The sequence below is a fragment of the Bombus huntii genome, chromosome 2 (assembly GCF_024542735.1).
Source record: "Bombus huntii isolate Logan2020A chromosome 2, iyBomHunt1.1, whole genome shotgun sequence".
Taxonomy (NCBI): domain Eukaryota; kingdom Metazoa; phylum Arthropoda; class Insecta; order Hymenoptera; family Apidae; genus Bombus; species Bombus huntii.
The window spans coordinates 10,459,222-10,471,825 of record NC_066239.1 but is presented as its reverse complement, the minus strand read 5'-3'; the positions used below and the strand labels follow the sequence as shown (position 1 = coordinate 10,471,825).

General features: G+C 36.4%; 1 protein-coding gene across 3 annotated transcripts in view; it reads left to right on the top strand.

The window, feature by feature from the left end:
- Positions 1-12,604, top strand: part of LOC126876230 (probable serine/threonine-protein kinase dyrk2) — a 264,752-nt gene that overhangs the window by 204,714 nt on the left and 47,434 nt on the right. For all 3 annotated transcript variants that reach the window (XM_050639103.1, XM_050639102.1, XM_050639100.1), the window contains one exon: positions 10,696-10,851. In XM_050639103.1, coding sequence (XP_050495060.1) covers positions 10,696-10,851 — 156 coding nt within the window. The remainder of the gene's footprint in view (positions 1-10,695; positions 10,852-12,604) is intronic.

The following is a 12,604-nucleotide window of genomic DNA, read 5'->3' as shown; positions in this document are numbered from 1 at the left end:
GATCAATGACCACCGGCTAATTGATACTTGTGAAAACGTCCCGACTAGGAAATCCTTCGTCGTGCACTTGCGTCAGTGTCTGGCGAATGTGCTGCTAGAAAACCACAAACGTAAAGGATGCGAAGAACTTTTACTCGCTTTCAAGAAATTGATAATCCACCAATGTGTAGAGATTAATTTCAGCGTGTGTTTGGTTAGCATACAAATTTTATTCGTTTATTCTCGAGAGATTTTCTTGTTTTGTATAAAGCTTGTTCGATATAAAATTTTATATAGTAATCTGCTAGATCATGCTATCATTCTATTTTATTAATTTATTTTTCAAAGTCCTTTTTACATAATATTTCTTATGTAAAATATTACAAAGTAATTCGATAAGTTATGATGTTTCCGACAATCGAATCTTATATATTTTATAATCAGAGATTGTATTACTGCATATTATTGTATTTTACAGGTTTGATAATAAATGTACGATTACAGTATGTCGAATTCCTAACTTATTTTTTGATTGTAGTGTAAGGAATTCTTTGAACTGTTTACGGCCAACTAACAATAGATGATAACGTACCTTTAAAAAATGATAATAGCTTGAATCGGTTCAATATTAGTCATCAGAAAAATTTGATCTGAATCATCGTTAGTTGTTTGCTGATGGTATGTCTACCATTCTAAAACATTACTTGCCGATTTAGTAAGAATAATTAAGATTTCTGCTGAATCGTTGGAAGATGTTGCGTGTTAACCGGACGTATGTATAATTAATGATGTGCGTATCACCGTTGTCATTAGTCGAGTTGCGCGCGTTCTGCATTCTGGTGCGTCGGCCAGCAAGACAATTGACAACTGCTGGCCTCGATCCGAGAAGTTACGATTCTTTCTTGCGTTCCAGAGTCTAGTGTACATCTATTTCACGGACCACTTATGATATACTCGGTGAATCGTGTCTCGATTCCGTAAAAACCTCGAGTAGAAAAATATACGTCGAAAAAAGCAATTTTACAGACAAATCTTCGGAAAGATAAACAAATTGAAATAATTTAGAAGCAAATATATTCATCATATGTAAAATTTGTAGTCTTCTTTCGTGTAGCATTATTGTAAAAAATGGACGTTATGCATAATAGTTGTTGAGACAAAGTTGAGAAAAATTTGAATAATTTCAAAATAAATATTTATCATTTATAAAATGGCTAGTTTCCTTTCGTGTAGTAGTTTTACAAAAAATTGGCATTGAATGTAATTGTTTGAAATTAACATTGATATTGTAATAACGACGAAGGAAAACTTTTTAAGAAGGACACTTCGATTTTGAATTTATGATTCCCCTTTATGAACTATAAAGGCGTAAAAAAAGTTACAAATGAAGAAGGGAGTTTGTATAATGGAAAATCAACGGTTCGAATAATGTCGGTTGTTTTTATCGAGTCCAGTTTGAAATTCTGAAAGTCTGCTACATGAATGATAGATTCCATCACGAACCAGGTACCTAAAACTATGAATACAAAGCACGCATATATAGCCATACATCTTCAGGATCTAAATTCGTTCCGATTCATTTCTTCTTAACTCGATTCGTTCTAAAGCTCCAACCGGATGTCTCGACGACCTGAATCACTAAATTTGGATCTACGTCCTCTATATAGGTCCAACTTGAATAGATGCAACATTTTTGACATCCGTGTCCAGAATGGTTTTCATTCTACTTTATCTCACCGACGTTCAATTACTCTATTATTGAGCCAACCAGACGCAATCTTGCTCTTGTCGACATAAACTCAATTTATTTCTGTAGAAATATTTTTCATCCGTCTGATTTATTTCAACGATACTTAACTGCTTCGTCACAGATTCAATCAGAACCAATTTTATAATCGTTTTAACAAAAATCAATTATGAAAAATCACAAAGCAGCAGGAAAGTCATAATTGATTCAATGCACAACGCAATGTTACGGTCTTTTTAACTAAGCACGATTATTTTCCCTATAAATAGTCCCGTTACGCCTATTCTATTTTGTTCAATTTAAATTGTTTTCAACTCGAGTACCTTAACCCAGTTTCCTCGCGATTCGATTCAACCGACTATATTTCCTCATAACACGATTCGTTTCGATCCAACTTCTCCGAAACTCTTTTCCATCCAATTTCACAGCTTCATTCCCATCCGCCATACAAGCAACACCTATCCTTTAACACTTTAACGATCCAATAAACCAGCTTTTAAGGTACATATGTACATAGCTATAAGGTGTATTTTTGCGCGAGAGATAAACGAACGCGCGGATAAACATTTTAAGAGCCACGAGACAATAACTTACGCGCTTCTCAGGCCTACGGGTGGGCCCTGGCGCCTTTCCCACCAGTAAAAGTAAGGCAATAGTTGATGATAAGTCGGTCTCACGGAGGTCAACAAGAGGAAAGCACGATCCTCGTTGTTTCAAGCAACTCATCGCCTTGTTAACACATTAGAAACTTATATTCGTAATTTTTATATTCCAAATGGCTGATTGTAAGATAATTCTTACGCGTACTGTAATTTTAGAAATCACATTACATTATTATTGAGGGAAATTATTAATGAGAAACTTGAATTCGTAATTGCCATATCCCAGATGGATGATTGCAAGATTGTTCTGTTCTTGTACATGCACACTGCAATTTCATAATAGTTGGTAGTATTATTTATGTGTAATTGATTTCAGAGTTCTAATAATTTTTACGATTATTAAAAGTATGCAAATGTTTTTGGCAATGTTAATGTTCGTCTCTATTGACAGTTAAATACGATTACGTATATTTATTTACTTTGTTGTTATATTGTTCTATTTTAAGTAATTGTTGTAACATATTTGGAGGGATATTTAAAGGTCGGAAAACATATGTGGTTCTAGGATTAAAAGAAAATCTTCCCATTCTACAAATACAAATAATAGAATATGCGAAATATCCTTCCTAATTTACATTCTATGACAAGTATCCTCGATTTCGTTCTAATCGATAGTCATAGCTTGCCTTGGGAGTTTCAACCTTATCACAATTAATTCCGCCGAGAAAGGCGGAATTACTTCTTGTAATATCCTGTGTTCCGCGAAACGATATAATACATTGACCACGGGGGGTATCTTCATGTGCACAAGATTACGAGTCGCTTTTACTCGGATGAAAAACACCTGTTTTTACATATGCTATCGGCAACTTACTACATACATACATATTTCATACATACATTTCCTTCGATAGATTCGCACAGACAGATCTGAAAGCGGAATCTTCTCCAGATACGTCGTTTACCAAGCGTTCGTCGTGTTCGAGTCCAAGTGTATTCTTTGATACTTACATAGCAATTTCCAATGCACGCTGTGCTGGTTAAAAGCGCGAGAGTGTGGAGAATATAAAAATACAGCGAGAATTCCATCGCAGTGACTGGCGAACCGGCTTGTGGAATTAGAATGAATTTTAACGTTTGAGTTAACGAAATGTCGTTTATATACCTCGTTGCGATGGTGATCAAAACCTGTTAGATTCTCATAAATCTTGTATACAGACTGAGGATATTCAAGTAAATTTATATTTTTATAGATACAATTCGAAAATGCATTCTAGTTAGAATTTATATCTTGTATTATAATTTTGTATATTGTTACATATTGCGTACATTTTTGCACCTTTAAAATTACAGAAGAAGCCTGCAGTCTACTTATACACGTCCTTATTTTTCGTTTAATTATTTTGTTTTATGTCGATTTATTTAATATCTGACTTCTTCAAGAGTATTCTCCTTATGCAAAAAGTGTTCGTGCTTTCTCTTAGCTGTATTTTTATGTTCATTTATCTGTACGCGGAAATGAAATTAATTAACTGTGTAATTTATCTAAAATTATTAATCAGATACATTATCAATTTGATACTGTAATGGTTATATCAAAATCACAATTTTGTTTGTTCATCAGCAGAATAATTTTGACAAAATAAAAAGTGAATTTATGAAAAAATGTCTTAAAAAGATCGTGACGAGGGTCGTTTATAGCCACATGAACACTCGACCACATAGCAACCAATGCAAATTACTTTCTTCATAAATTCACGATACATCCAGGTTATTAAAGCTCCTCTTTCGTTTACCCATCTGGTGATGGTGTGAGAAGTAGAGTCTCTTCATTTCGTGGAAGCTATGTTTCCGATGACCTGAACATTTAAGCCCATCGATCTACTCAATCGTTCAATAATCTTATCTTCGATTTTAATATCGAATCGTCAGATTCCGTCCTTTAGTTTCTTAGAAGATTTAGTCATCGTGTTCGATGTTCACGTTTATCGGTGGTTTTAGACTTTTCTTTGTAACCCTTCACAGAGACGTTTCTTTCTTTCCAAATTTTAAAAGATTTTATTCTTGGGAAATCTAATATATTGAATACTAAAATGGAATATTTGAATACCATCAAATATGGAATATTTTTTTATCCATCGAAATACAGTATTCATCTCGGGTCACGTAGATATTCAATAGGATAAAACTGAATATTTAAACACTTTGTATATTTTAATAATATCGACCGGAATAAAATTTTCACTTCGGATCACATAGACACACAACGGGATTAAAAGGTAAAGGAAACTCGAAGATTTCCAACATACGTGCGTATCTTGAAAAAGTGAGAAAATGGTAGCCAGTTCGTTTCAATTAAGAGGAAAGCAGTTTTGGACCTCGTTTTATCGGTCCACCTACGTAATGCGCACGGTTCCGCAACGAAAATAATGGCTCTTTTTAGCGAGGAAGAATTTTTATCTCGGAAAACGTCGTTTTTCTTTACGAGAACAACGTGGAGAGGCCAGCTGCAGCTGTCCTAAACCTCTAGTCTTTGTAACTGTGCGAGTTGGCAGGTGTTGAGACGAGATACATCTGCTATCTTGCACGTGTCTCGAAAGGATTCTTGCTCTCTGCATGTTCTCTCTCTCTCTCTCTCTCTCTCTGGATTCTCTTCTTCGGAACCGAGTTCACGTGTGCGTAACCTGTATGCGTGCAAAAGCTGTGGAACCGGTGTGCTCTCGATCGGAACACCGTACATGGTGTGCCGAAAAAATTCCACGATTTAAATCACCTAGCCGCGCACCGTTTGATAAATTTATTATCCTACGTTTATTTGATACGCCACGTTCACTTATTTGAGAAGATACTCTCGGCGTGTGTCGGCGGGTAATATGGTAAAATATGGAACCACAGATTCGGTTCGAATTAATGGGAGAAAGGAAGGATTAATGTTTTCTTTAGGTGAGATTACGTGTTTTTTATGAGCTTAAATGCACGGTTTAAACGAAGTGTATACGAGTTCTGGATGAAAGTCTTTTGTAAACGTTTATAGTGTTATAAACTATACTATTATAATATGGTATTATAAAATTGGTTCAGAGGATTATACGGGTATATAAAAATGATATATTTCCAGAGAATATTGCGCAGTAGTAGCATTATTTTCTCCTTCCTAACGCGTTTAATGGTCAATTGATTTTGAACGATGTCTTCTCTGATGCTTTGATGAAATTAAATTCGCGTTTAGCAAATTTCGAACAACGCTAGAGAGCAATAAATATCAACTCAGTCAGGTTGAACTGCGAATTAATATCGATTAGATCTTTAAGTGTAATAAAATATATTCCTACTAGTCCTACAATTTAAACGACTTTGGATTGAAACAAAATTCTTTACGTATAATGGGATCTTTCATTTCGATAATACAGCCTTAACATTCGCACAAAGGAGCCTTTTGATTTTAAAGAATCAATACTCCAGGTGCAACAAAGAATCCTTTGCTAAAAAGAAACGTTTGCCAAATCACATGGTACGGTTCTTTTCTGGATCATTGGCTCGAAAGCAACATATTCACGATTGTGAGAAACCTGGAAAGTTTCAGAGCGCACCTTGTATACCAACAAGGCGAATCTGATCACCTGCTATCGCGCGTTGCGCGTGCGGCCAGGTGTCCCAAGAAAAATGAAAAAACGTGAGAGCCATCGGAGATTAAGGTACGACCCTTCTCCGAGCTAATGATAGGGTTGCAAGGTAGCGCCAGCCACGGTTTTAGCATCCTACCCATTTTTTTTTTATTTTTTTTTTTCTTCTTTCTCCCTTTCTCTTTTCTTCCCTTTCTTTTCGGTCCAGTTTTCACTATATATACACATCGTGTATCTTGCGTTACGACTCTTTCGCCTCCGTTCAACGACTGACCAGCGTGTATACGCTCATCTGCTTGAAAGGATCTCTTGAAGAGATTGAATTCCTTTATGGTCTACTTGCAGCTTCTAGCGGTTTCACGACACAAAGAAATTATTGCTTTCGATCGGACGCATAGGTTACGAACGAAAACCGTGTGAGAAAGTTGTTTTTCATCCCGTGAAGGAATAAGCCGTGTAGCTGAAAAAATTTCTCTCTGATTGTTCGTTGGCTTCTTCTAACCCAAATTTTGTTCATTTAGAAGAAGAAAAATCAGAATTTCTAGCAACGAACAAATAATATATAGGTATATTCCTATTTAAAAAATGTTTGTGCCTGATCGAGGAAGTTATATTTCATCTTTTCAGTAATAATCTCGCGATTTCTCTTTTACTTAGCCGTTCATCTTGTCAGTAGTTGGTATACGAATTCGATTTCGAATGTTAAATTCGACTTTTGACGTGTGCAGAATTGGATTAATCGCCGCTTGATATTTTTCGAGATTTGACTGCATTTGATTCAGTTGTTTGAAGTGATAATCAGATCTGCGGCGATTCCTTTGTGATTCATTCAAACTCAGCTTGATTCTCTCACAACGTGGTTCAATTTACTTCAATGCTACCTACGATGATTCGATTAAATTTCTCTCAATGGTTTCTTGCTTTTGCCAGATTTTTACATGATATTATTCTTAATGCAATGAAACCTTCAATTTGCTTGATAGAATATAATTCAACCGAATAATAATGCAAATAAAAGAACAAAGCTTACCCGCATCTAATTTAAAACTAGTTGGCGATGAATTTAAATTCACTTCGATCTAATATCACACATGATCTCTCTTGATGTTACCTAAAATAATCTCCTCGCTGCATCACTCTTGCATACATCCATCAATATTTCTGAGAAATATTATGACGTCAATGAAAAATGTTTTTCAATTATAAAAATTCCTCCAACTACCAAATACCAAATACCAATTACCTGAAATACCAAATTCTCACACTATGTAACTGTCATTATATCTAAAGCTTTGGGAGAGTAAATCATCGACGCACTCCAAAGGCAATTAGAAACCATACTTCACAGCCCATAACTATGAGAATAAAATATATATTACGAAACGAAAGAAACACTCGATCCTTCACAACAAGAGGCAAAAGGAACAAGAAAAAAGAAGAAGAAAAATGTACATCCTGTAGTATGGTTGTTAATAGCTGCAGCAGGTAGTATCGACGTAATAATGGAAAAATGCAAATTAGTGTCTCACGCGTTGCATAATGCCATCCTGAAGAAAGGTCAACGCGCGTAGCCTTGCGGTTTACATAAAACGTGTCTGAATCGGTTGACGTCGCTCGGATGCGTCGCAGAAAACAAACGCGACTCGTGATTCCTTCCATAATTAAGACAGTACAGTTAGGAGGGCTGAGACATCGAGTAAAATGTTCTTTTTCTTTCTTTTTCCTTTTTTAATTGAAGAGCATAATCACGGGCTGGTCCGAGAAACAATGGCTCGTGAAAGCAATTCACGAAGGTTTGTCTGAGCAGGAACATCGATTGGAGGTCATTAAAGGGGACTCTTGATGACTTTCATCGGGTGCAGTCATCGGTCGAGTAATGTCTCCGTTCATCGTCGCAGAACTATCTCCCTCAAATCGTTTCTTTGTTTTCGATATCCCATTTCTTTTTCCTCTTTTCTTTTTTTTTTTTTTTTTTTTTTTTTTTTTTGTCTTTACGTTTGCCAGTAGCGAGGAGCGAAAAGAGGCTACATATTTGGCGTGAACGTTGGTTACATTTTTGGTTACGTTTCGTTACCGTTTTCAGTCAGATTTGATGCTTCATTGTATGTATGTACATACATTGTTTTATTAATTTCGTATATATGAAATGATGTTTTTAGAGAGTTGGATTTTCACAGAGGAACATCTCTGTACCTGACACCAGTGAGACAATATTATAACCAATCTATTAGAATACATAGATAAGTTGCTAGAAAAACAATGCAGAAAATTTTCGCTGTCAATGGAACTGGAAGTTGTGAAAACAACGATAGGATAGGATATACGTTGTTCCAGCTCACGCATAGCTTTAAAAAAATACGCGAACAACAATGCCATTTGTCATAGTAAATATACACATCCTCTTGTAACGTGCGTTGACCCGTACACTCGAGTACCACAAGGTCACTACACGATTCGACATTGATAATGAAACGCAGGTACATCGAACTAATGTCACTGCTCCGTTACTTCCGGACGCGCCTAAGTTCGTTTAGCGAAACGCCGCGTGGAAAGCTGGCTCAGTCACCGTGGAAACAATACTTCATTGAAACGTTCCATTTCCTTGCCTTTACCGCTATAATCTTCTCTCTATTTAATTTGCCCTTGATCTACTGCAAAATACCAATAAAATATGATATTTTGTTAAAAAATTCAAATTTTGATTCAGATGATTCACAATTGGAGTAACTTTCCTAGGCATAAAGTTCTCATCTAGGTTTTGATTATTTGTGAAGAGTAAAAGATTTATGAAAAAAGACGATTAACAAACCATTTATTTAAAGATTAGGAATGGATATTTCCTTCCTTCATAGCGTGGTAGTGTAGTATTTCCTACTCACCGAGAAAAAGATAAGAAATATCTAATCAACGATCGAGTGGAGATCGATTCGCTCTTTCATCAGACCATGCACCAAGTCCGAGGCAGAGTCTCCTTTCATGGATAATCGTTTCAATGGTAAACAATTAAACGATAACATTAGTCTGGGATGGTAACAGTAGTTAGCTGGCCTTCTATCGTCCTGTTTGTATTATTCCATGCTTATCGTCGTTCTATCAACCTTCCATCTAAGAGTCGTACCAAGATAACAGAGAATCACGTTTCCAATACGTTTCGAACGTACATCCACGTCATCTCTTTGTCTCCTATTGCTAAATCGGTTTGGTATACCGTGACAAGGTTCAAATGAAGCGATACATAAATTAGAAGTAGCTGCGGGCCCTTAATTAACAGAAATAAGCCCGCTCGACCGGCCCAGTAACAACGTTCACATGAAATACGTGCGCGTTAATTGACAGAGAGCGAACGTGGATCTCTCCTCGCTGTGAGAATTAATGTAAATGTCACGGCGAGTTTTCATCTAGCGAATGAAACCGTTTCGCATACGGTAAAAAATCAAAAATGAAACGATGAAGATTTCGAGGTGTAGGAAAGGAACGGTTTGAAACTCCTCACGGAGTAATTGGGTAGAATAAAATGCAGATGAGGATGCAGAAGATTTGACGAACCTGAGTGAGCACACGCATTTTACACAAAATTTTATACATTGAATAAATTTCGTGTGTAGAACTTAATAATATTTTCTACTTAACACTAGAACTACCACACCAGTCAAAATGTAAGAAGATAATAAATCAATAAATATAAAGATATTCTATATTTTGAATAATAATTTTTTAATAAAAGATATTACGTATTTTTTGAAGATCAGTCAGTTTGACTGGTTCTGGTAGAAATATTTTTGTCTTAACTGTCGGTAGTTCTAGAGTTAATGGTATTTATATGTATATTCTGGCAAGATATTTTTCAATGTTGTAATATATTGGTATAAAATATCGTAGTGAAGATTGTTAAAATTGAGTATACGGATATTGGTACCTTTTTTAATTATCTGTACGTCGATTTTATGATTTCAATGGTAGACCTAAAAGGAGTGTGCAAGTTTGCAAAATTGTTCTATTTATGCATTCTATGTATACTATATAGATTTCTTGTATGTACTGGTATCGAAAATATAATTTAAATTCGAATAACCCGGCAAAAATTTTCAATCTTTCGAGATCTTCCATTGTGGCTATTATGATGAGAACAAGAATTCATGTGAATAATAAATGGTTGAGAACCGAGCGAATGTTTATGCCAGAGTAATAATCGGTAGCGAGTGATGAGTGATTAGGAGAATATAGCGTGCACGTGGTAAGAATTTGTTATGATCGCTATATACGCGCGTAGATAATTAAGAAGAGAGAGAAGCCAGTGTGAATCGCTGAAGAGTCGAAAATTGTCACAGGAAAGTCGTATAAAGATGAAAGTAAGAGTTACATTTCAAAGAGACAAAGTTAGATTATCATTATATTTCTATTTTATTAAATATATATGCTTATAGTTTTTACCATTTTATTATATACATATAAAGAATAACAACAAATTTGATGAAACATTCAAATGAATAAACTGTTTAGTTCTTATCCAACGCGCAGAAAATATACGAAAGAACAACTCTGCTAAAGTATCGTTTCAAAATAAGTAACGCTTTTTCTCCAAAGAGCGGCGCTCGTTAATTTTTCCTCGACCTCGTATTTTATCAGAGATGCAACGTCGACGGGTTCCAACCTCATTATCATAGAGAACCAACAGAAAAAAAAGAGAGAGAAAAATACGTTTGCCCCAAGCATTGTTCTAACGCGCGTCGATATTTCATTTCAGAGTCCTGGAACGCTGCACAAAGATGTCGGTGGTGCTGGTACCAAGGTCAGCGGAAAGACGGTCGGCGGTGTCGGCACTGCAACCCTCACTTCGCTCTCCTCCATTAATAATGCATCCAACACCAGCCAGAACAAGAATAATCCCGTATCTCAAGAGGTAAGTCAACAGATCAACTAATATTTAGTCGAAAGATGCGGCAATATTTTTGTGTCATCATATTTTAGTACATCTGTGATTGAATCAGATGTAGGGACTCGACTAGTCTCTGATCTCAACTACTTGTTATTAATGTTCAGAAGTCAACTTTTATCCGTACACTTTATAAAGAATCATCCAAAATTCCCAAAATATACCGACGTAAATTTACGAAATTATTAGGCGAAGAATCAGAAACTGGTATTTCTGATGTTAAATTTCGCTGCGAATTTTCTGAACAATCCGATAATAGAAGAATCACTCGAAATCGTCGCACGAATTTCGTTCTAAATAGCTTTTTTTTTTTTCATGACACAGTTTCTTCTTAAAAGTCCCGCCTTTTGCATTCAGCCATTCAACAATATTCGGTGGCACAAGGTGACGCGTATAAAAATAATTACCCTTCGTTGCCATGCACGAAATCGAGTAACTCGCCTTGACTTCGACCGTCCGACGTAAAAAACTGGAACGAACCAGAAGTTCGACAACTTTCGATCGATCTCATCTTATTAATAACGTCAGTTTCAACATCGATGCCGAAACGAGGCTTAAACTCCTTATGTCGACGGCCACGTTTTGTAATTAAGTAGCATTTGCAGTTATTTTCACGCTTGCATGCTAGAAGGAATGACAAGAATGAAAGATTGAAACGAGTCCAACCCTCTCAAGATCGAACTCTATTTTAGCCCGCGAGAAAAATTGCTCCTTATTGATTGTGAACGATAGAAGCAGGTTTCTTGTTGGATGGTTTTTCAAGGAACACATAACGCACTAAAGTCTATGGCCAATTTTCTAAAAATATTTATTAATCATTAACCTCGGAAACACATCTCCTTGGGTATCTTTTAAAAGAAGTAAAAAAAAAAAATATTTATTATTTAGTCAATCAATAACTTGTTAAAATATCGAGTGTGAAAGGGTTAATAGCAAAAGTACGTAGTTCTTGTCAAGCTCTGTAATTCACGTGCATCCTCGATCGTTTTCTGAATCAGCCTACTTCCTCGCGATATTTCATTCGGTTCGATCGGCTAATCCTCCTCCAGGTCGCACGTCGCTAGCGATTACTTCTTCTGGTGACCTCGCGTGGAGAGCTATGGTTTCCAGCATCTCCGGCGTCGCTTCAATTGCGCCATGTCACCGCCATTTGTCACCTTTAATGTTCTGCCTCTCTCCCTCTGCTTTTCTGTGTCTTCATCCCTCTTCCCCTTCTCTTTTTTGTCTCTGTCCGCCGCGGCGTTATGCGGCAAAGATGATCGAATTTCGTTGCGTGGCGCAAGTTGCGCAACCGAAGCTGACGCGACGCACGCTGCCGCCTCCTATCGCGCAGCATAATTTTTAAGCGCAGAGACAACGCCAGTCCGACGACTGCAGACTCTTATCTGCAGAGGCACATGCGACACCGTCGTTTGCCACTTGCAGCTCTCTACCTCCGTCTCACTCAGTATTATCATGTTTCTTCGATTTATCTCCCTCTTTTTACTTTCTTTCTTTCTCTTCTTCTCTTTCTTCTTCGTTCTTACGCTTTATTAAGTTCCGTTGCTTTTCGTTTTTTGCGGTCTAGTGCTTTCACTGGTTTAGTGTTACACTGCTTGTGAATAGTAAAGTGTTTTTGCGAATGTTTCTCGACTTTCGTTTTTTTATTAATTCGCCATGACCTTACAATTGTGTAAATACATGGCGTTTATCGTATTACAGTTGGAATACGTAGCTGCTT